This window comes from Ochotona princeps, chromosome 24 (genome assembly GCF_030435755.1).
Source record: "Ochotona princeps isolate mOchPri1 chromosome 24, mOchPri1.hap1, whole genome shotgun sequence".
NCBI lineage: Eukaryota > Metazoa > Chordata > Mammalia > Lagomorpha > Ochotonidae > Ochotona > Ochotona princeps.
In genome coordinates, this window is record NC_080855.1 from 4,995,268 (window position 1) to 5,015,427 (window position 20,160).

Sequence of the window (20,160 nt, forward strand, 5' to 3'; positions counted from 1 at the left end):
ACCCCCACTTCTGCCACCCAAGACACTGGGGAAAAGTCCACTGTTGGGGGAGGTCATGTCTGTGATCCTGCCAGACATTACGTGTCAATCGCAGCATGTGCTAACTTCAGGATTTTTTGCCACCTGGCGGTCTGGGCAGCCTGATGGTGGAGCGTCCTTCCTTTCCCAGCTGGGCTGCTGTGGATGGGATCAGCACAGATGGGGCGTGCTTGTCTCACCTTCAGCGACGCCCACTCCCGCTCCCTTTTTGTGCTTGGAGAAGTTGGAAGGGGTGTGACAGGGTGAGTGGGCATGAGAGCCCTACATGGAGACGAGCATGTGGAGCCCGTGTGCCGGCTTAGGGCATCGTCAGGGCCCTGACAGCACCGTTTGGCAATGCTCTGGCTTGGGGACCAAGCAGCAGCTCATACCAGGGGCATGGGGCACCGATGCCTCAGCCCCAGGTGTGCCCGGGGCAGCCCTTCGGCAGGGCTCCCAGCCAGCTGCCGTCCTTGGAGAGGGGTCTGTGCCAGTTGGAAGCCCCCAGACAAAGGATCAGCAGGGCCAGAGAGGGGGGCATAGGGCAAAAGCAAGATGCCTCAGGGTCTGTTCTGGAACATTCCAGAGCATGGCAAGGCTTTAGCACCTGCACTCCCCTGGAGTCGTCTAGATATGCCTGCCCTCAGGTGGGCAGCCTCTGAGCTGGGGGTTTTGGGGGTCCTGCAGGTGTCTCCCTCCAGCTGGCGTCTTGTCTGGGGAAGAGGCTTGACCCTGAGCCTGAGCCCCAGTGAGTTCCAGAAACCTCCCGAGGGGTGGCTGAGCCGGATCCCTGGGCTGGCAGTACATTTGATCTCATCTTGCCCCCCGTGAGGTGCCCACCACCCACTGTACTCCCCGTCCGGCGTCCCGAGAGAGGGGACTGCATCTTGCTAGACCTGACAGCAGAGGCACAGCTCTGTCTGAGCGCTTGGGCCCGAACTTCTCAGGGTCTCGGCGTCTTCCTCGGGGGGCTGTGGGAAAACAGACACACAGAACCCAGCCTCGCAGCTTGACTCCCTGGCCCGTCCCGCTCGCCCCGCACCTCCGCACGCAGCCGTGCTTTGGCATGGTCTCGGCTGAAGGGATGTATCATTCATGGCAGGTTTTCCAGCTGTGCAGGGGCTGGTGGGGACAGTGGAGGTCTGCTTGGCATTTGGGCAACCTCAAAGGGGTGCCTGTTCCTGGGGAGGAGGGCACAGCTGGGACAGAGTGAGGGTAGAAGGGATGAAGGTAAGAGCAGGGCAGCCGCTCGGTGGGCGCTAGGGAAGGGGGCCTCTGTACCCACCTGGCTGGGCTACTGCCCTGTGAGGCGCTGGGCAGAGCGAGCAGGGCTGGGCCCAGGGCTGCGGCTGCTCAGCCAGGGGGAGCTTGGAATCCATGCCCCAAAGCCAGCAGGACTGTCAGGTGAAGGACATGCGGGGGTGGCACGCAGGAGGGCCAGGGTGCGGGACGTGCGGGGTGGCGTGGAGGTGAGCCGGGGTGGGCAACATGCGGGGGTGACACACACACTAGAGCCAGGGTGGATGGGGGCCTTGCACGTGCCTGGAAGGCCTGGGTTTCAGCCCAGCCAGTCCTGTCTTCTTCTTTGGCTGGCAGTCTTCTCCCTCTGTGGGGCCTGAGGCCCTGCTGATGGCCAGGGGATGCGGTGTGCCCTGCAGGTGCCAGGCGGGGGCAGCTGGAGTATCCAGGGTGGGGAGATAGGTGGTGGTCAGGTCTGCTTTGCCCTTGGGCTCTGCAGAGAGCCAGTCACAATCCCAGCAGTCGCTAACTGTGCTGTGGCATCAGGCGAGGGGCAGCGGCGGCAGGTGCCAGCCAGGGTGTGGCAAGCTGAGGGGGACAGGGTTTTCCTGACCCCACTGCTTGCAGTCTTGTCTTTGTGCTGGGTTTTCCCAGATGCTCTCTCCCGTGACTGGGACGGCCTCCCCCCGGGGCTGGTGGGCTTGGGGTCCACAGGGGTCCATGCTCTGAGAAAGGTTTGGTGCTTTTTCTCAGGGCTCCCGGCTCAGACCGAGTGAGCCACCCTGGGTGTCCAAGTGTTGTGCTATTGGCCCGGGTCTCTGCTTTCACTCTGTGTCCCCAAAACTGATTTTAAAAATCGAATGATAAAAAAGAAGCCAGGCCTGGCGTGTAGACGACCATCCCCCGTGGTTCCCATGTTCCTGCAATGGCTGGATTCAGGCCTGCAGTGTGGAGGGCCGGCGTCAGCCCCGACTGGCCAACACCCCTGCCCGCTGTTGGCAGCTGTGCCCTCCCAAGTGCCTGGATGCAGACCAACTGGGCGGACCCTGCCTCTCTGCACCCTGGTGATGTCTCTGTAGCATGGCATCCATGGGCAGCAAAGGCTTGTGTTCCTTTACAAAAGCCAATTTTCCCTGGTTTCGTGGTTTGTTTTTTTTCCCCCTGGTTTTGGAGACTACAGCTCGGAGAGGTGGAGGGACTTGCCAGGGACACACAGCTGTCAGCGGCTGGCAGATGTGTGCCAGCTGCCACCTTGCCCTCTGCCACCTGTGACGCTGGCAGCCCCAGCTCAGGGCTCTGGAGGGACGGCGGAGGTGGGGCTGGGGTGCGTGTGTCAGCCTCGGGTTGTCCGTGCGCTTGGGAGGGTGCGTGGGAGGGAGGCTTCTCTCAGCGGCTAGACCCGCAGGCCAGTGCCAGATGGTGCCATCCCGGTTTGGCCAAGGTTCCCATGCAGACTTTCAAAGGCTCCTTTGGAGGAATGTGAGGCTGGGTAGCAGGGTATTCCGGAGGAGGTGCGTGTGTGTCCCAGCTCAGGCCTAGTGCAGGTTTGGGGGGCCCCTTCCAAGAGCGCTGAGCTCCTGCTCCCTGTGAGGAGCACCTGCTGTGCCTAAGCTGCCGCCGGAGCCTGTGGAGCTGGGTCCCGAAGGCCTCTGCAACTGGTTTCCCTGAGGTTCGACGTGCAGGTGCGGACCTGAACTGTCACTGGAGAGAACTCTGCAGGCCCATGGGCCAGTGGCCTCGGTCAGGGGGCCTGGGATTGCTCCGTGCTCTGCAAAGCCACCGAGTACACCAGAGAGCTCTGGGTGCGCTTCGTCTGCTCACACGCAGCCTGGCAGAAGCAGGAGCTGAGAATATGTAAACTGTGTTAGAGCAAGTCCATGTCGGGTTAGTAGAGGGGAAATTTTTTTTTTCTATTAGAAGCAACTGTTTTTCCAAGCAAGAGACATGTCAAGAGAAGCGGGGCGTTGCCCGACAGCTTTGTCCGTCTTGTGAGTTCTTAGAAGAAACTGGACTCTCCCATCTGCCTCTGCTTTAGTCTGCTCTGACGTCATGTGTCCAGTGGCCTGCGGGGAAAACTGCGGTCAAGGGCTGAAAGATGGGGTGGGAGAAAGACCGGTGGTGTCATGATATTGTTATAAAGCCACCCCCGGGCAGCTGGCCCAAACCCTCTGCAGAACCGCTGGTCCAGAAGGTTCTCGCGGGAGGACTGGGGCAGAGCAGTCCCGGCCACCGCACGTTCCTGTTTGGAGGATCGGGGTGCTTTGGGGACACGCCTGTGGGTGGTGGAGGGAGTGGCTGTCTGCAGGTGACCCCCACGACGGCCAGGCTTCTTCAGGATAACAGGGTTTTCCGTTCAGACAGCGTGAAGTGCTGGTGGAAGTAACCACCCCCATCACTGCCCTCAACATTTTAGTGCTTTCTACTACTTATAAAAAAAATCGTGTTTATCTGTTTTCCCTTTAATTTGGAGACCAAAGAGAAAGCATGTGAGAGAAAGGGAAAGCTCTGTTTTGCTCTCCAGATGCCTGCAGTAAATCAAGGCAGGCCCAGGCTAAAGCCAGGAACCAGCTCTCCATCGGGGTCTCTGCTGGGATGGACAGACCCCAGTACCAGAGCCAACCTCTGCTGCCTTCCCAGCATGTACAGTAGCAGGAAGTGCCACCAGCAGTCAAGTAACAAGGCCATTCTTTTTCAGATTTATTTATATTTGTTATTATTATTTGAGAGGCATATTTAGGCACACACACAGAGGATTGCATCTGCTGGTTCACTCCCCAAATGACCACAACCACAGGAGCTGAGCCCATCTGAAGCCAGGAGCCTGAAGCTTCTTCCAGGTTTCCCACATGGGTGCAGGGTCCCAAGGAGCTGGGCCATTCTCCACTGCTTTCCCAGGCTGTCGGCAGGGAGCTGGATGGGAAGTGGAGCAGCCGGGACTCAAACTGGTGCCTGTTTGGGATGACGGCACCATGGTAATGGGATGTGGGCATCCTTAGCAGTGTTGTGGTAGCTGTGCCAACCCCTCACCCCTGTTGCCTGTAGACTGTTGTACCGTTTCAAGCCCTCTGGCCTCATAGTTTTGAAGTCTAGCTCAGTGGCAGCCTCACAGTTCCCCCAGGTCCTCTGGTGACTCAGGAGTGTACACAGGTAGAGGTCATCCTCCCATAGGGTCCAGGCCCGACCGTGAGTGATGTCGTGTTTGTATGTGACCTCAGGTCCTCTGAGGGCAACCTGGGTTTCCCGTGTGGTGTGAGTATTGCCTGGGGAGCAAAGGCAAGGAAAGAAAGTTCGGTACAGGTGTGGTGTGTGTCCACCGGGTGGTGTGGACCTGCTGTCAGATGAGGCTGCAGAATGCAGAGTCCAGCCCGGGGCTGCAGCCTGGCACCGTGGGCTCTCGCCATGGCAGCGCCACCCTGCCATCCTGCACGTGTCCTCTGGGTCACCTGAGGAAGCTGGGCCAGCCGTGCCTCACACTGCCCCGCTGCAGCAGCTGTGGCTGCCGTCCTGCTGGCTGTGGCCGCCGTCCTGCTGGTTGTGGCTTGACACTGGCCCCCTTGTCTGTGCCAGGGCGGCCTGGACACCGGGTTCATCTGGGGAGTGCAGAGCTGTCACGGGTGGCCTGAGCTGTGGAAGGGGTGGGTGGACCGTGGGAGGGGGACTTGCCAGTGGCCCTGGGTGGGGACAGCGCTGGAGACAGAACCACCAGGGTTGTGGGCAGAGGAGACCCCATCCCATCTGGGGCTGCCGTGGCAGTGCTGGTTGGAGGCGGGGAGAGGCTGGGGTGTGCTCCCCATGCCTGTGGTCCCAGTGGTCCCCTGGGGCCTGGCTGAGAGTCTCCAGGTGCTTGCAAGTCCCCAAGTCGCTGGTGACTTGCGGAAACTGGCCCAAGTGCAGGTGTGGTCACCACGACATTGGCAGATGCTGCTAGAGAGCCTCGTGAGTTTGGGGTGCGCATGCCCTATGCTTCCCGGCCTGCAACCCTCCCCGTTTTCCATGAGAGTAACAGGAAATGACCTCGGTGCCCTGACCTGACGGAACCTCTGTTGGCGTATTCCCTGGTTCTCTGGCTGCTGCTTCCTGGTGCTAAGCATGCAAGGGCGGTCGTGCGGTTTGAGCTGCAGCGTGCCCCTGACCTGGGCTCTGCCGACCTTCCTTGACTGGTCTTACAGGATGTGTGGAATGAGTGGGGCAGGGCTTACCTGTGAGTCGGGGAACATGAGCATTCAAAACACGGCCCCATCCCACCTTTTCCTCCCTGTCTTAGCGCCCTTTGGGAGCGCTGACAGCAATCCATGAAACTGGTTGTTACAGCCTCACAGGGAGAAACATCGGCAAGCATCTGGGAGACCGGGGCAGGCAGCTCCCCTCAGCCACCTGCAGTGTCCGGGTGCACTGTGGGAGGGGCTGATCCCCTCTGAGCGGCCAGGCCTGTTTACATCCCAGGGCACTTCCGCTCCTGGGCACCAGAGGGCACTCCTGCGCCCTCGTTCATCCTCACTTTTACAGACCTGGGCGGCTGCCACCTGCCAGAGTGGCCTTTGAAACTGTGTCCTGCCGGCGGCGTGGGACCCTTTCTGTGTCTGTGAAGTGCTGATTTTGTATTAACTCAGTATTTGGTACATATTTGTATGGAGCAGAATAATCCTGTGAATACCAGTTTCTAGTAGAGTAGGAAAAAAAGTCCTAAATAAAGAAAAATTCAGTGTGGCCCATTGTCTTTTGTTGATTTTTTTAAAGCCGTATTTTATTTGAAAGGCAGATACACAGGGAGAGCAAGAGAAACCGAGGGATCTGCTGTGCACTGGTTCACCTGCTGCAGCTGAGCCAACCCGCAGACAGGAGCCGGGAGTTTCTTCCAGGTCTCCCATGTGGGCGCAGGGGCCCACGCACTTGGGCCATCTTCCGCTGCTTTCCCAGGCACATCAGCAGGGAGCTGGATGGGAAGAGGGACCACTGGGACTCGGACCGGTGCCATATCCTTTAGGGAGGCCGTGTAGAAGGGACAAAGACGGGGCTCTCAGTCTGCCCATGCACCCATCCTGTACACTGTCCTGTCCTCTGGCTGCCCAGAGCCCTCGAGAACCTGAGGACCCTAAGCAGGTGCGTCTCCATCTGGTGGCCAAGGAGAGCGTCTCCACACTCAGCCCTATCATGTTTATTCAAAGATCGAGTTAGAGGAGGGGTTACGTCTTTCCCCGACTGGTTCACTCCCCAGATGGCCGCAGTAGCTGGGGCTGGGCCAGGCCGAAGCCAGGAGCTTCCTCCGGGTCTCCCACACGGAGGCAGCAGGGTCCCATGCTCATGGGCTGTCCCCTGCTGCCTCCCAGGCTCACTGCAGGGAGCCTGGCTGGAGGTGGAGCAGCCAGTATTACAGGCGGAAGCTTAGCTCGCTGCACTGCGATGCCAGCCCCTCCTGTGGACTAACAGGTAACAAGCAGGGTAAGGGCCCAGGTGGGCGGCAGGAGCTCCCAGGAGGTGGGATCTTCACAGACAGGATGCTCCTGTGGGAGCCAGCCGCCCACCTCCATCCTCTCCGTTCCTGGGTGTCGGGAGGTTGGGCTCAGAGTCCCGTGTGAGCATGGCTGGCCAGCATGGGCTGGGGTCTCCCATTTACTGGTTCGCTGCTCAGGTGCTGGGACTAGTCAGGGCAGAGCCAGGAGCTTGGAATTCCCTCTGGGTCTCCCATGTGGGTGGCAGGCACCTGCTGCCTCCCGGGCTGGTGGCAGGAAGCCGTACTTCTGTATGGGACATGGGCGTTCCACGGGGGGACTGACCACCACGCCACTCAAGGCAGCAGCCTCCTCCAGAGGGCCGATTGTAGGGGAGGGGGACACCGCCCGTCTTGCCGCCTGTCAACCTCTCAGGTGTGAGCGATTGGGGGGAGGGCACAACTCCGCCCCCGCCCTTGTAGGCTCACAGGAGTTCTAGACACACACGGTAAGCCGGCCGCCGGACCACAGGGCGCAAGGGCGCAGGGGCGTAGCCCCCGTGCGGCCCTGACCCTTAGAGCGTTGCAAACCCCATTCCCCCAAACCACCCCCCACCTGCCCCGCCAAACCCTGCTCCTCCTCTCCAGGCTCCGGCCTGTTCCCTGGGCAGCCGGCAGGAGGCGCCGGAGCACAGCTCCCCGGCAGCGACCCTCGGACCCCGCCCCTCCCCTCGAGGCCACGCCCCCAGGGCTTCCGCGCCTGCCTATTGGGTGTCCGCGGTGCCCGCCTCTCCTCGCCGGGCCCCGCCCCCTCGCGCGAGGCCCCGCCCCGTCCGTTGGGCGGCCGGCAGGAGGCGCCGCGGCGCGCGCGGGGCGCGGGGACGCGGCGGCGGCCTGAGGTGGGTGCGGGGTGCGCGCGGGGCGGCCGTGGGCGGCCGCGGGCCTCGGGGGCTCGGGGGCTGTGGGCGGGGGGCGCCTCCCGGGCCGTGGCGAGGCGGGCTGCGGAGGGGCCGGCTTGTCCGGTTGCCATGGGAACCGGCGGCTCTCGGGGCTGGGGGTGCGGTGGGCGGCCCCGCGAGGCCGGCGCGCGGGAGTCGGGGGTCGGGGCGAGCTGTGGGCTCCCTGGGGTCCCCGCCCCGGCTTCCCGCCGCGTCCCGCCCACGCCCGCAGGTGATGCGGGGCGCGCGGCAGACGCCCCCCCACGCGCTGCCACCCCGAGCGTCGAGCGCGGCTATTTTGGGGGTGCAGGGCGGCCGCGGAGCGTGGAGTGTTTGGTTAACGCCGAGTCGTCCCACAGGAATGCCAGCGCCCAGTCACCTCTCGTGCATTCCAGACGGGAGCTGGGTGGGGCGTGTCCCCACGAGAGGCTTGGGCGACGGGGCGCAGTGTGGTGGGGTGATGTTGGCACGTGGCGCGTGGCTCTGGCCGCGACCCCAAAGCTGGGCTGTCCCCCTGTTGGTGCGTGCTGGGCTCCATTTGGGTCCATGCTGGGCTCTCTCCCCCTGTGGGTCCATGCTAGGCTGTCCCCCTGTGGGTCCGTGCTGGGCTGTCCCCCTGTGGGACCGTGCTGGGGTACCGTGCTGGGCTGTCCCCCTGTGAGTCCGTGCTGGGCTGTCCCCCTGTGGGTCCGTGCTGGGCTGTCCCCCTGTGGGACCGTGCTGGGCTGCCCCCCTGGGGTACCGTGCTGGGCTGTCTCCCTGGGGTACCGTGCTGGGCTGTCCCCCTGTGGGACCGTGCTGGGCTGTCCCCCTGTGGGACCGTGCTGGGCTGCCCCCCTGGGGTACCGTGCTGGGCTGTCTCCCTGGGGTACCGTGCTGGGCTGTCCCCCTGTGGGTCCGTGCTGGGCTGTCCCCCTGTGGGACCGTGCTGGGCTGTCCCCCTGTGGGACCGTGCTGGGCTGCCCCCCTGGGGTACCGTGCTGGGCTGTCTCCCTGGGGTACCGTGCTGGGCTGTCCCCCTGTGGGACCGTGCTGGGGGACCGTGCTGGGCTCTCTCCCCCTGTGGGTCCATGCTAGGCTGTCTTCCTGGGGGACTGTGCTGGGCTGTCTCCCTGTGGGTCGGTGCTGGGGGACCGTGCTGGGCTCCATTTGGGTCCATGCTGGGCTCTGTCCCTCTGTGGGTCCATGCGAGGCTGTCTCCCTGGGGGACCGTGCTGGGCTGTCCCCCTGTGGGACCGTGCTGGGCTGTCTCCATGTGGGACCGTGCTGGGGGACCGTGCTGGGCTGTCCCCCTGTGGGACCGTGCTGGGGGACCGTGCTGGGCTGTCCCCCTGTGGGACCGTGCTGGGGGACCATGCTGGGCTCTCTCCCCCTGTGGGTCCATGCTAGGCTGTCTTCCTGGGGGACTGTGCTGGGCTGTCCCCCTGGGGGACCGTGCTGGGCTGTCCCCCTGTGGGTCCGTGCTGGGCTCCATTTGGGTCCATGCTGGGCTCTGTCCCTCTGTGGGTCCATGCGAGGCTGTCCCCCTGGGGGACCGTGCTGGGCTGTCTCCATGTGGGTCCGTGCTGGGCTGGGCCCCTGGGGGACCGTGCCAGGCTTGTGCCCCTGGGGGACCGTGCTGGGCTGTCTCCCTGGGGTACCGTGCTGGGCTGTCCCCGGGGGACCGTGCTGGGCTCCCCACGGCCCAGCTGCCTATGCCCGCGGTCTGCTGGCCCCACGCTGACCCGCGCTGACCTGCACCGGGCCGCTGGGACATGGGCTTGTTTTTCATCAGGAATTGGACTCTTCCTTCAAGTGCCTGGGAGAAAAAACATTCCGTCAGAGCAGTCCCAGCCAGTGTCCTCCACCCTGGGCCTCTAAACCCCCTGAGTGTTTGTGGGGCCCAGGGAAATGGGGGGACTGGGCAGAACAGGGAGGGAAAGGCAGGCCACATATGTCCAAAGAAAACACACTGGGTTCCTGGCAGCCTGAGCGCACCGGCAGGGTTTTCCTCTAACTACCCTCTTTTTTTTTTTTTTTTGAGTGATCCGTCCCATTTGGACAGATGAGCTGTGGTCTGTATTCCGTGGTGTTGTGTGCGTGGACAGCCTGGGGAGTGGCCAGGGACATGTATGGAAATGATCATGCAGACAGGAATCCCTGGATAGATAAGGTTTCATGGAGCGGGGAGGCCTGGGGCTTTGGAGGGGGTTCCCTCCTCGGCCCCGGGTCTGACACAAGAGACAAGTGGGGAGCAGGGAGGACCCTGGCCAAGTTCAAGCACAAAGCTTGGGGTCCCTCCCTGGCAGTGCCTTGGTAAGCAACGCAGATGATGGCGGTGGGGGCCGCCCACCCCCAGTTACCTGGCTCACTCCCCTGAGTGCCTGCAGGTGCTTCTGGGGCTGGGTGCCCAGGCTCCCGTCCAGGTGGCCATCCACAGACCTGGATCCCGAGGCCAGCACCCCCCGGGCTGTGCGCTAGCTGCTGGGCCCAGCATCGGTACCTCCATGTCTTTCTCATGACAGCAGAGCGTTCGGCTGTCCCCCAGGGGCCAGGGCTGAGAAGCAGAGCGTTCGGCTGTCCGTTGGGGGACTCTCTGGCACCCCGCCCTCCAGCTTCCTGTGTGCACCCTGGAAGGCAGCAGGGATGGCTCAGGTGCCTGCGCCCTCTGGCCTGCGTGGGAGTCCTGGCTGCAGCTGAGGGCTCCCGGCTATTGCCGGCATGTAGGGAGTGAGCCAGGGGATGGAGAGAGAGTCTTTTCAGTTCTCTCTCTTTCTGTTGTTCCAATAAAACATAGTAAATATAAAGACATTAAGACAAAACAGAAGCACCTAATTGTCATGATCAGACTTTGCAAAACTTGCCTCCACCACTGAGTGTAAGATGTCACTCCATTTCCCTTTTACAAAGGTCTGCCAGAAAGTTTGGTAGAGAGTAGGAGTTCTGTGCAGAACGGGAAATGCACGCCTGGCGTCTCCCTGTGCGCGTTTTTCATGAGCTTTTTGAGGTGTCCTGTGTCTGGGGGCTTTGAAAACGCTTGTTTACTGCGTGGCTCTTGTCTCGCCTGGAGACGGTTTCCGCAGCCTTTGGCATCGCGCTGGAATCTGTTCAGACGTCATCTGCAGAGGCCCCCCCACCCCCGCTTCCCCTGGCCGGGCGGGGCCGGACTGGCTGTCCCTGTGGGGTCGGCTGGGGGACCCCTGGCTGAGCTCGGAGGGTAAGGCTGGGCAGCTCTGCTGGGGCCGCCCAGGGGAGAGCTGAGACAGATGGGAGATTCGGGAGCAGGGTACCCTGACTGGCAGGGACGGCAGAGGGTGCCCATCCGAGAGGCGCTGGGCAGGGGTGTCTCTGGTTTCGAGTCCTCCTGGATAGTGTCCCCGCCTGGGTGGACGAGGTCCGTGTCTGATCTGAGCGCTGTCACAGCCTCGTGACACTCCTGTTGTACATTAAACGACAGTTCTGTGAGCAGGAGGGGTCAGCTCCGGGCTGCTGGGATCTGGCGAGGGGATGAGCGCACCTGCCACACGAGTGGGGAAACAGAACCTTTGGTGCACTGACCATGGGGGCCTGGAGAGCCTCGGGCACACACTCTGCCGGCTGCGCCGAGGGCTGGGACACCTGCTTCTGTTCCCCTAAAGTTTATTTGAGAGGCAGAATCTCTCTCTCTCTCTCTCTCTCTCTCTCTCTCTCTCTCTCACACACACACACACACACAGTCCATGTACTGGTTCACTCTCTAAGGGCCTGCAGCAGTCCTAGCTGGGCCAGGCTGAAGCCAGGGGCCAGGAACTCCATGCACATCTCCGGCATGATTGTCAGGGACCCGGGTGGGGGGCAGATCTCCAAGCACACACTCACTGGCACTCTACTGTGGAAGCAGTTTGCCCGCCCTGCCACAGTGCCTGGCCCTTCATATTCTAAAGCAGGCCTGAGTCCTCAGGAAGCCGTGCACTGTGGAAGGCTTTGCGATGGTAAATGGTAAACCCCCAGGTGCTGGGGCGCCAGGCCTGGGGGCAGGTGTTACCATCCCCCAGGTGCTGGGGCACTGAGGCCTGGGGGCAGGTGTTACCATCCCCCAGGTGCTGGGGCACTGAGGCCTGGGGACAGGTGTTACCAGCCCCCAGGTGCTGGGGCGCCAGGCTTGGGGACAGGTGTTACCATCCTCCAGGTGCTGGGGCACTGAGGCCTGGGAGCAGGTGTTACCAGCCCCCAGGTGCTGGGGCACTGAGGCCTGGGGGCAGGTGTTACCACCCCCAGGTGCTGGGGCACCAGGCTTGAGGTGTGATGTTGTCAGAAGCCGTTTTGGTGGGTATGACGTCCTGGAGCAACGCACAGCTGTTGACAGCTGGGCTGATTCTAGGGGCTTGGAGCTGGGTCAGGATTGCGGCTCCCTTGCAGACTGCCCTGGTGGGAGCGGGGAAGACGTTCCCCAGAGCAGGCTGTAGTCCTGGTGGGTGTTGGCACTATTTGGTTCTCAGGGCAGTGGTGACTCTTTAGGAATCCTGGGTGCTGCCTTCTGGCCCCAGAGCATCTCTGGTACCTGCAGAACCATGAGTGGGTCAGGGCATGAACGGGCTGCAGGGAGCTGGACGCTGGCCCGCGTTCCAGGGGCAGGCCCCATGGCTGCTGTCATTCCGAGCAACTGCTGAGTCCATGGCCTTGTCCCTGGTGAGCCCAGAGTGGGGTCTGCTTGCCTTTCCCCCACCCTGCTGCCCCACTCCCATCTGCCAAGCTGCCAATAATCCTATACCCTAAGCCCCTCGGAGCAGCCGGGCATTAGAGCTGGATTTGATGACTCGCTGCTGTCGCCTAGCCAGGGCTGTTTGCAAATTTCCCCAGCAAGGCTGCATGTGTGTCTGGAGAGCTGAGGTTGGCCGTGGGTGGCATGCACACATTCCAGGCAGGCTTCGGCGGGACCCGTAAGAGCCTTTTGTGTCTCCGGCGGCTGTGGGGACACGGGAACGCTGCCGGCCCATGGCAGCATCTCCTTCCAGCCAGGCCCGGTCTCGGTCCTGCCATTGACGACGCATGTTTTGTCAGGTCCGATGGCTGGTCCCTCTGTGCGGGAGGCTGGGAGGGGCCTGTTGCCTTAGCTCTGTGTGTGTGCACGCCCAGTTTCCCACACCGCAGCGTGTGGTGTGCAGGAGGGAGCAAGGTCGTCGGAGTTAGCTTTGGTTGGGCTGGATCCGCCCCGGGTGACTGGGAGCTGGCTCTGCCGAGCTTCTGCCCACGTGGCTGTCGGCGGCGTTCCTTGCGCCCCCCGGAAACCTGACCCCCACGGTGGGGAGCGTCTCACCTTTGGCAGCATTGTTGTGCGGCCAGCCTTGGCCGCTGCAGGCTGCAGTGTTGTGCTGGCTGGAGCTTAGCTGGTCAGGGCAGTGTGCGTGCAGGGTTGGGACAGTGCAGGCTCGTGGCGCCCGTGACGCTGTGTCGGGGTCTCCTGTGTTGACCTGTCCCACTTTGTCCTCCAGTCGCAGGCCGTGACATGCGCTTTGGCTGAAGCCGGCAGCCGTGTCCCGAAGGCTCATCCACCATGTTCTATGGGACTCACTTCATCATGTCTCCGCCCACCAAGAGCAGGCTGAAGCGGCAGAGCCACTTGCTGTCCAGCATGCTGTCCCGGACGCTGAGCCACAAGTACCGAGACCTGGAGCCGCCCTTCTCCGGCCTGGGCGCTGGCGACGACCCCGCCGAGCTGTCCACACAGCTCTCGGCCCCTGGCGTCCTGAAGGTGTTTGGGGACAGTGTCTGCACGGGCACCCACTACAAGAGTGTGCTGGCCACGGGTACCTCCAGCGCCCAGGAGCTGGTGAGAGAGGCCCTGGAGCGTTACGCCCTAGACCCTGCCAGTGCCGGCCAGTACGTGCTGTGCGATGTGGTGGGCCGTGCCGGGGACCCCGGGCAGCGATGGCAAGCCCAGTGCCTCCGGGTGTTTGGGGATAACGAGAAGCCACTCTTGATCCAGGAACTGTGGAAACCTCGAGAAGGTTTGTCCCGGAGGTTTGAGCTGAGGAAGAGGACAGATGTGGAAGCGCTGGCAGCCAAGGAGGTGGATACCATCACGGCAGGTGGGGACACGTGGAAGGTTCAGGAAAGGCTATGGGCGTGGGTGCCAGGTGGGCCAGTGGTCACGGAGGGCGGCAAGGGGCAGAGGCAGGGGCATGCTGGGCCGTGTGTGTGTGTGTGTGTGTGTGTGTGTGTGTGTGTGCGTGGGAAGGCCCCCGGGCCTGGGATGCTGGGCCGTGTGTGTGTGTGTGGTGCATGGGGAGGCCCCTGGGCCTGGGATGCTGGGCCGTGTGTGTGTGTGTGTGTGTGTGTGTGTGTGTGGTGTGTGTGGGAAGGCCCCCGGGCCTGGGATGCTGGGCTGTGTGTGTGTGTGCATGGGGAGGCCCCCGGGCCTGGGATGCTGGGCTGTGTGTGTGTGTGTGTGTGTGTGCATGGGGAGGCCCCTGGGCCTGGGATGCTGAGCTGTGTGTGTGTGTGCATGGGGAGGCCCCCGGGCCTGGGATGCTGGGCTGTGTGTGTGTGTGTGTGTGTGTGTGCATGGGGAGACCCCCGGGCCTGGGATGCTGGGCTGTGTGTGTGTGTATGTGTATGTGTGTGTGCATGGGGAGGCCCCCGGGCCTGGGATGCTGAGCTGTGTGTGTGTGTGTGTGTGTGTGTGCATGGGGAGGCCCCTGGGCCTGGGATGCTGAGCTGTGTGTGTGTGTGTGTGTGCATGAAGAGGCCCCCAGGCCTGGGATGCTGGGCTGTGTGTGTGTGTGTGTGTGTGGTGTGTGTGGGAAGGCCCCCGGGCCTGGGATGCTGGGCTGTGTGTGTGTGTGTGTGTGTGCATGGGGAGGCCCCCGGGCCTGGGATGCTGGGCTGTGTGTGTGTGTGTGTGTGTGTGCATGGGGAGGCCCCTGGGCCTGGGATGCTGAGCTGTGTGTGTGTGTGCATGGGGAGGCCCCCGGGCCTGGGATGCTGGGCCATGTGCAGCTTTCCTCTCATGTGTGGCTGCAGCCATGGGCGTGTGGAAGTGATGGCCAGTGCGTGCGCCTGGGAGCCCTCTTGCTGGCCGCTCTGCAGAAGCTCCTGGTCCTCGTCATGTGGTTGGAGAGACACCCACCCTGGGGTCTGGTTTGGCTGGCCTCAACACCCTCCCCTTGGAAGAGTCTCTTTTGCCATGAGTCAAGTCAGAGGAGGTTTTGCTGTTCCTAGCCCATTTAACTTGGAGGTCGTTTCTCAAAACCTTGCTAATAAAAAGTCCATTAAGCTGGCCAGTTCCAGTGACCCACTTGGAGGGGCAAGAGGCGCTTGTGTTACCTGCCCTGGGCCCCAGGGAGCTGTCTTTCCTTGCTGACCTCCTTCTCCGCTGTGGCCCAGTGCCTCCAGCCGCGCTGCCCACCTCTCCAGCCCGAGCCTCCGTGTGGGGACCGGCCATGTGAGGGGCTGAGGCTGCTTGCTGTGCAGTCTGGGGGCACCGAGGAGGGTTCTGCCAACAGGCCTGCCCCACGGGGCCTGACAGCGGGCAGGTCCAGAGCCTTGGTGGGTGGAGTCCTCGGGCAGCTGCTGTGACACAGGGCCAGGAGGGCACAGGCGTGTCCATACACACAGCCTCGCATTCCAAGTCACCCGACCCCATGGAAGGGCGCCCGGGCAGCCTTTCTGTGGCCCTGGAGGTGGCCCTTGTCCACGGGCCTGCAAGCCCCTGCACAGACTTTTCCCTAGGCGGAGTGGAGCAGGCGGTCCTACCTGTGCTCGGCCACTGGGCTCCCCGCCCTGTCCCGCTCAGGTAGGAGAGCAGGGCCGAGTCCCTGAGTAGGTCAGGAGCGGAGTTACTTCACTGGAGCGCCTGGTGATCCCACTGCTCCCCAGTCTCCTAGAGGGGAGGGACCTCAGGACCCCAATGGAAGGGGGCGCTGTACCCCCTAGCCGTCCTTGGCCGTGGCCTCTGGTGCTTGCCTGTGCCTGACTATGCCACTGTGGGGGCCAGATGCTGCAGAGCTGGGCCCCGTGGGGGGTAGGGATGAGGAAGGCCAGCTGGACGGGGGACTCCATGGCTGCAGGGCAGCCCGGCCTGTCCCCTCCAGTCTGTCCTCAGAGGACAAGGGCGGAGCCTCCCTGCCCCTCCGTGAGAACAGTCTGACCTCATGTGGAAAAAGTGCAGAAAGGAAGGCCCCGCCTGCCACATGTGTGAGTGCGCGCCGGAGGCGTGGGTCGGCCCCCAGCCACCAAGGCTGCTCTGTGGGCCCCGTGCACTCCTGGGGTCGGGAGTTCTCGGAGCTGGGTGGAGCTGGGGCTGGTGCCTGGGCTCCCTGGCTGGAGCTGCGATTCCCCCAGAAGTCAGGAAGGGCAGAGTGAGTGTGCCAATGGGTGGGTCCACCCCGTTCGGTCATCTGGCCATTGCTGGGCAGCCGGGCCATGCACGAAGGCTGTTTGGGGTGTGTTTTCCATAAACGTGGCCGTCTCTTAGCCGCCTGCATGTCCGACTCCGCACATCTCAGGATCCACCTGGGTTCTGGGAGGGGGCGCCGCTGCTGGACTTCCCCGAATCGGGCTGGTGCTGCGGACCTGGGGCCCCGGCCAGCTGAGATAAAGACCTGGCTCTGCCGAGGCGGACTGCAGGGCCATATGGTTTTTGTCAGTGCTTGGGGTGGGCGAGGTGGGGGTGGGGCTTAGGGAGGCGCGTCTGTTCCCCCTCCCTCCCCCTCCCTTCCTCAGTCCCCCCTTCCTCATGCAGGTGTGGACTTAGGCTGCCTTTCCCGGTAGTGTCAGGCTCCATCCCTGGCCTCCTGTCCCCTCCCCAAGCTGTTTCAGCCAAGCACATGCCCAGACCCTGTCCCCTGGAGGCACACCTGCCTCCACTGGGCGCTGCCTTGTGCACCTCGTCCCGATGTGCCCGATGGCCCTGTTGGGGTCAAGTGGCTGTGTGCTCTCCGTGCTCAGCAGGCCTCCCGCAGGGGCAGCATGCTCCTGTCTTGGGCTTTGCTTCCTGCAGGGCCGTGCTCCCTGGAAGCGGAGCATCTTGATGGGGGCCTGTGTCTTCAGGTACTCTCCCATGCCGCCGACAAGGAGGCTGGCCCACATCCTTTGCTCTGGCACCGTCGTTTCAGGCAGGCTGCCAGGTGGAGAAGGTCACCTGTGCCGGTACAGAGGCTGGGGAGAAACTGCCTGTCAGAAGCTCCGTGGCTGCTGTGCGGTGGGTGCCTGCCGGACCCCCGTGGGAGGACTGGTGGGAGGGTCTGAGCGTCCATGTGTGCACAGGCTGTGTCATGGAACCCTCTTCTGTGTGGAACTGGGTGCCTCCGGATGGGAGGGCACCGTCCAGGAGTGGAGCGTGGCTGGGGCTGCCGAGGCGGCCACCAGACAGGTTGCCGTGACGCCTCCCCGTGGCTGCTGGAGGTGGCTGTGTTGGCAAGTGTGTCACGGCTGAGTCCCCTGCTCTTCCTGAGTTCTGTGCCTCTGCCCTGTTATGGGCAGAGGGCAGCTGTAAGCTCAGGGCACTTCCGGGCAGGTGCACACAGGACGCCGTGCTGCCTGCGCATGCTCATTGCATGCTGTGACTTCTGCCCTGGCCAGTCCTTCAGTCTCTGTGGGCATCGTCTTTTGACCTTTGTTTTTTCCTCTGAAAGGAATCTAATTTTTTAAAAAAGATTTTAAAATTTTTATTGGAAAGGCAGATCTACAGAGAGAAGGAGAGAGAGAGAGAGAGAGAGAGAGAGAGAGAGAGATATCTTAAGATCTTCTGTCTGCTGGTTCACTTCCCAAGTGACTGCACCGGGCAGAGTTGAGCTGATCCAAACCCAGGAGTTTCTTCCAGGTCTCCCAGGGGGTGCAGGGTTCCAAGGCTTTGGGCCGTCTTCGACTGCTTTCCCAGGCCACAGGCAGGGAGCTGGATGGGAAGTGGAGCTGCCGGGATTAGAACCGGCGCCCATATGGGATGCTGGCGCTTGAAAGGTTAGCCAGTGAGCCAAGGTGCTGGGCCTGCCGCAGAACTTTCAGTGAAGCCAGGCAGCATCCTGGCAGAGGGTGTCCTGTGGGAAATGCTGGCTGTGTGTGCTGGCTGCTAATAGGCCGGTTCACGTCCTGGCCCTGCAGAGGGAAGCAGCTGAGCTTTCCAGTCCCTGCTGGGCCTTGCCAGCAGACAGAGCGTGCGGGTGGGCGGCTCATGGCTCACAGTGGGCTCACCCTGCAGCCCACTGGCTACAGGTTCTAAAAACGTAAGCATCTTCATTTTCACCTTGGAGTGGGTTGGATGTACCGCACCACTGTGCCAACGGGCTGAGCCTGAGGCCAGCAGGCAGGTGACCAGCGCTAATGCCAAAAGTATATGGCATACCATCCCTGGTGTAAAACCCGTGGCCGACGGGGTAAGGCGGACAGCGCAGGTACTGTGGTCATGTGTGTGCTGGGGACGGGACGACGAGGCGCACTCAGGCAGGATGAGGAGGGCTGCATGTCTTCCGTGGCCACCACGAGCTGTAAGAAGGGCAGGGCCGGCTGCAGGGTGGCTGGGCAGTGGATGGGCAGATGTCCCACGGGAGTATTTTCCACATGAGGCCGTGATGGCAGCAGAAGCTCTCAGGCTACACCTTGTTATCAGGTGTCCAGCAATCCCTGACTGTGTAGCGAGGGTATGTGGCAGGGTCTGACACAGCAGGCTCCGTCGTGATTCTTCACAGGCCAGTGCTTGCCTGCTCGCTGGCGAGAGTGGGCTGCCGTGGAGGGCTCGGCCTCCCCGCAGTGTCTGAGCCCAGGCTTCAGGGAAACCCCATGTGGGGGCCAGGTTCAGGACATGGTGTGAACGTGACGGGGGCGGTTGAAGACGGCCCAAAGCCTTGGGACCCTGCAGCTGCATGAGAGACCTGGAAGACTCTGGGCTCCTGGCTTTGGATCAGCTCAGCTGCAACCATGGTGGCCACAGATGGAAGATCTTCCTCTCTGTCTCTCCTTGTCTCTGTAGATTTGCCTTTCCAATTAAAAAAATCTTTAGAACAAATTAGAAGTGTATACATATTAATATTCACTGCCAGTGTCTTTTTCCTAGCTAGCACAGAAATGTGGCCCCTGACTTGGTAGCTGCTGCATTTGGCGAAGTGGAAGTCGGGCCCCTCGTCCGGCCAGCGCAGGGGTGTTGTTAGTGGTGTCACTGCATCCCCGCCATGTTAGAATCTGTCGGCTCCCCACGTGACCCACAGCGCTGGCCGGCAGTCTTGGTGTTGCTCACTTGCATGCAGTGGTCTCGTGCTTTTAGACAACATGCTGAGATGTTCAGAGTGGAGATGCTGCCTGAGGTGTTGGAGAGCCACCAGGTGCCAGCGCAGGCCTGAGCCCAGCCTTGGCATGGACGTGGCAGGTTCTCCCACACCCATGGTGGGCTTGCAGCGCGCCCGTCGGGTGCATGAGGTCGCTTGCAGTGGTGTCAATGAGTTAGGAAGCTCTTGACCGACGTGGTTTTACAGGCGGGATCAGAGCGGGCTGAAATAGAGAACGTGCCGCAAATGCAGCATCAAGGAGTTTGTCCAGAGTTGGGACAGCTAGCTTCAATACATGGAGAAAAATAAAAGTGGACCCTCACTCCAGATGCATTCAAAACCTGGAGGTCAGAGGTCAAAGGAAAAGAACAGTTGCCTAAGTGAAGGTTAAAGACATGCAAAGGTTAAGGGGGGAGGTGGATGGACTTGGCGGGGTTACATGGCCACTTTCTGTCCAGCCAAGGGCACTGTTTAGGTAAGCTTGGAAGGCCCGTACTAGGACAAGTGCTTGCAGTGCCTGAAAGTGAGGTACTGCTGAACAGCTCGCACAAAGTCAGGAGTGGCTGAAGATCAGTGAGAAGGGACAAGATACCCAAGAGGAACGCGCACCAGAGCCCAGGGTGCAGGTCACAGGTCGCAGGGTGCAGGTCACATGTCGCAGGTCGCAGGGTGCAGGTCACAGGTCGCAGGGTGCAGGTCGCAGGTCGCAGGGTACAGATCGCAGGGTGCAGGTCACAGGTCGCAGGGTGCAGGTCACAGGTCGCAGGGTGCAGGTCAGGTCGCATGGTACAGGGTGTAGGTCGCAGGTCGCAGAGTGCAGGTCACAGGTCGCATGGTGCAGGGTGTAGGTCGCATGGTGCAGGGTGTAGGTCGCAGAGTGCAGGTCACAGGTCGCATGGTGCAGGGTGTAGGTCGCATGGTGCAGGGTGTAGGTCGCAGAGTGCAGGTCACAGGTCGCATGGTGCAGGGTGCAGGTCGCAGGGTGCAGGTCACATGTCGCAGGTCACAGGTCGCAGGGTGCAGGTCACAGGTCGCAGGGTGTAGGTCGCAGGTCACATGTCGCAGGTCACAGGTCGCAGGGTGCAGGTCACGGGTCGCAGGGTACAGATCGCAGGTCGCAGGGTACAGATCGCAGGGTGCAGGTCGCAGGGTGCAGGTCACAGGTCGCAGGGTGTAGGTCACAGGTCGCAGGGTGCAGATCACAGGTCGCAGGGTACAGATCGCAGGTCGCAGGGTACAGATCGCAGGGTGCAGGTCGCAGGGTGCAGGTCACAGGTCGCAGGGTGTAGGTCACAGGTCGCAGGTCACAGGTCGCAGGGTG

At 62.2% G+C, this 20,160-nt stretch overlaps 1 protein-coding gene across 1 annotated transcript in view; it reads left to right on the forward strand.

Annotated features, from left to right (window-relative positions):
• Positions 1–8,012: 8,012 nt before the first annotated feature.
• Positions 8,013–20,160, forward strand: part of RADIL (Rap associating with DIL domain) — a 60,425-nt gene continuing 48,277 nt past the window's right edge. The window contains exons 1-2 of the mRNA XM_004598141.2: positions 8,013–8,029; positions 13,074–13,670. Coding sequence (XP_004598198.2) covers positions 13,136–13,670 — 535 coding nt within the window. The 5' untranslated portion in view covers positions 8,013–8,029; positions 13,074–13,135. The remainder of the gene's footprint in view (positions 8,030–13,073; positions 13,671–20,160) is intronic.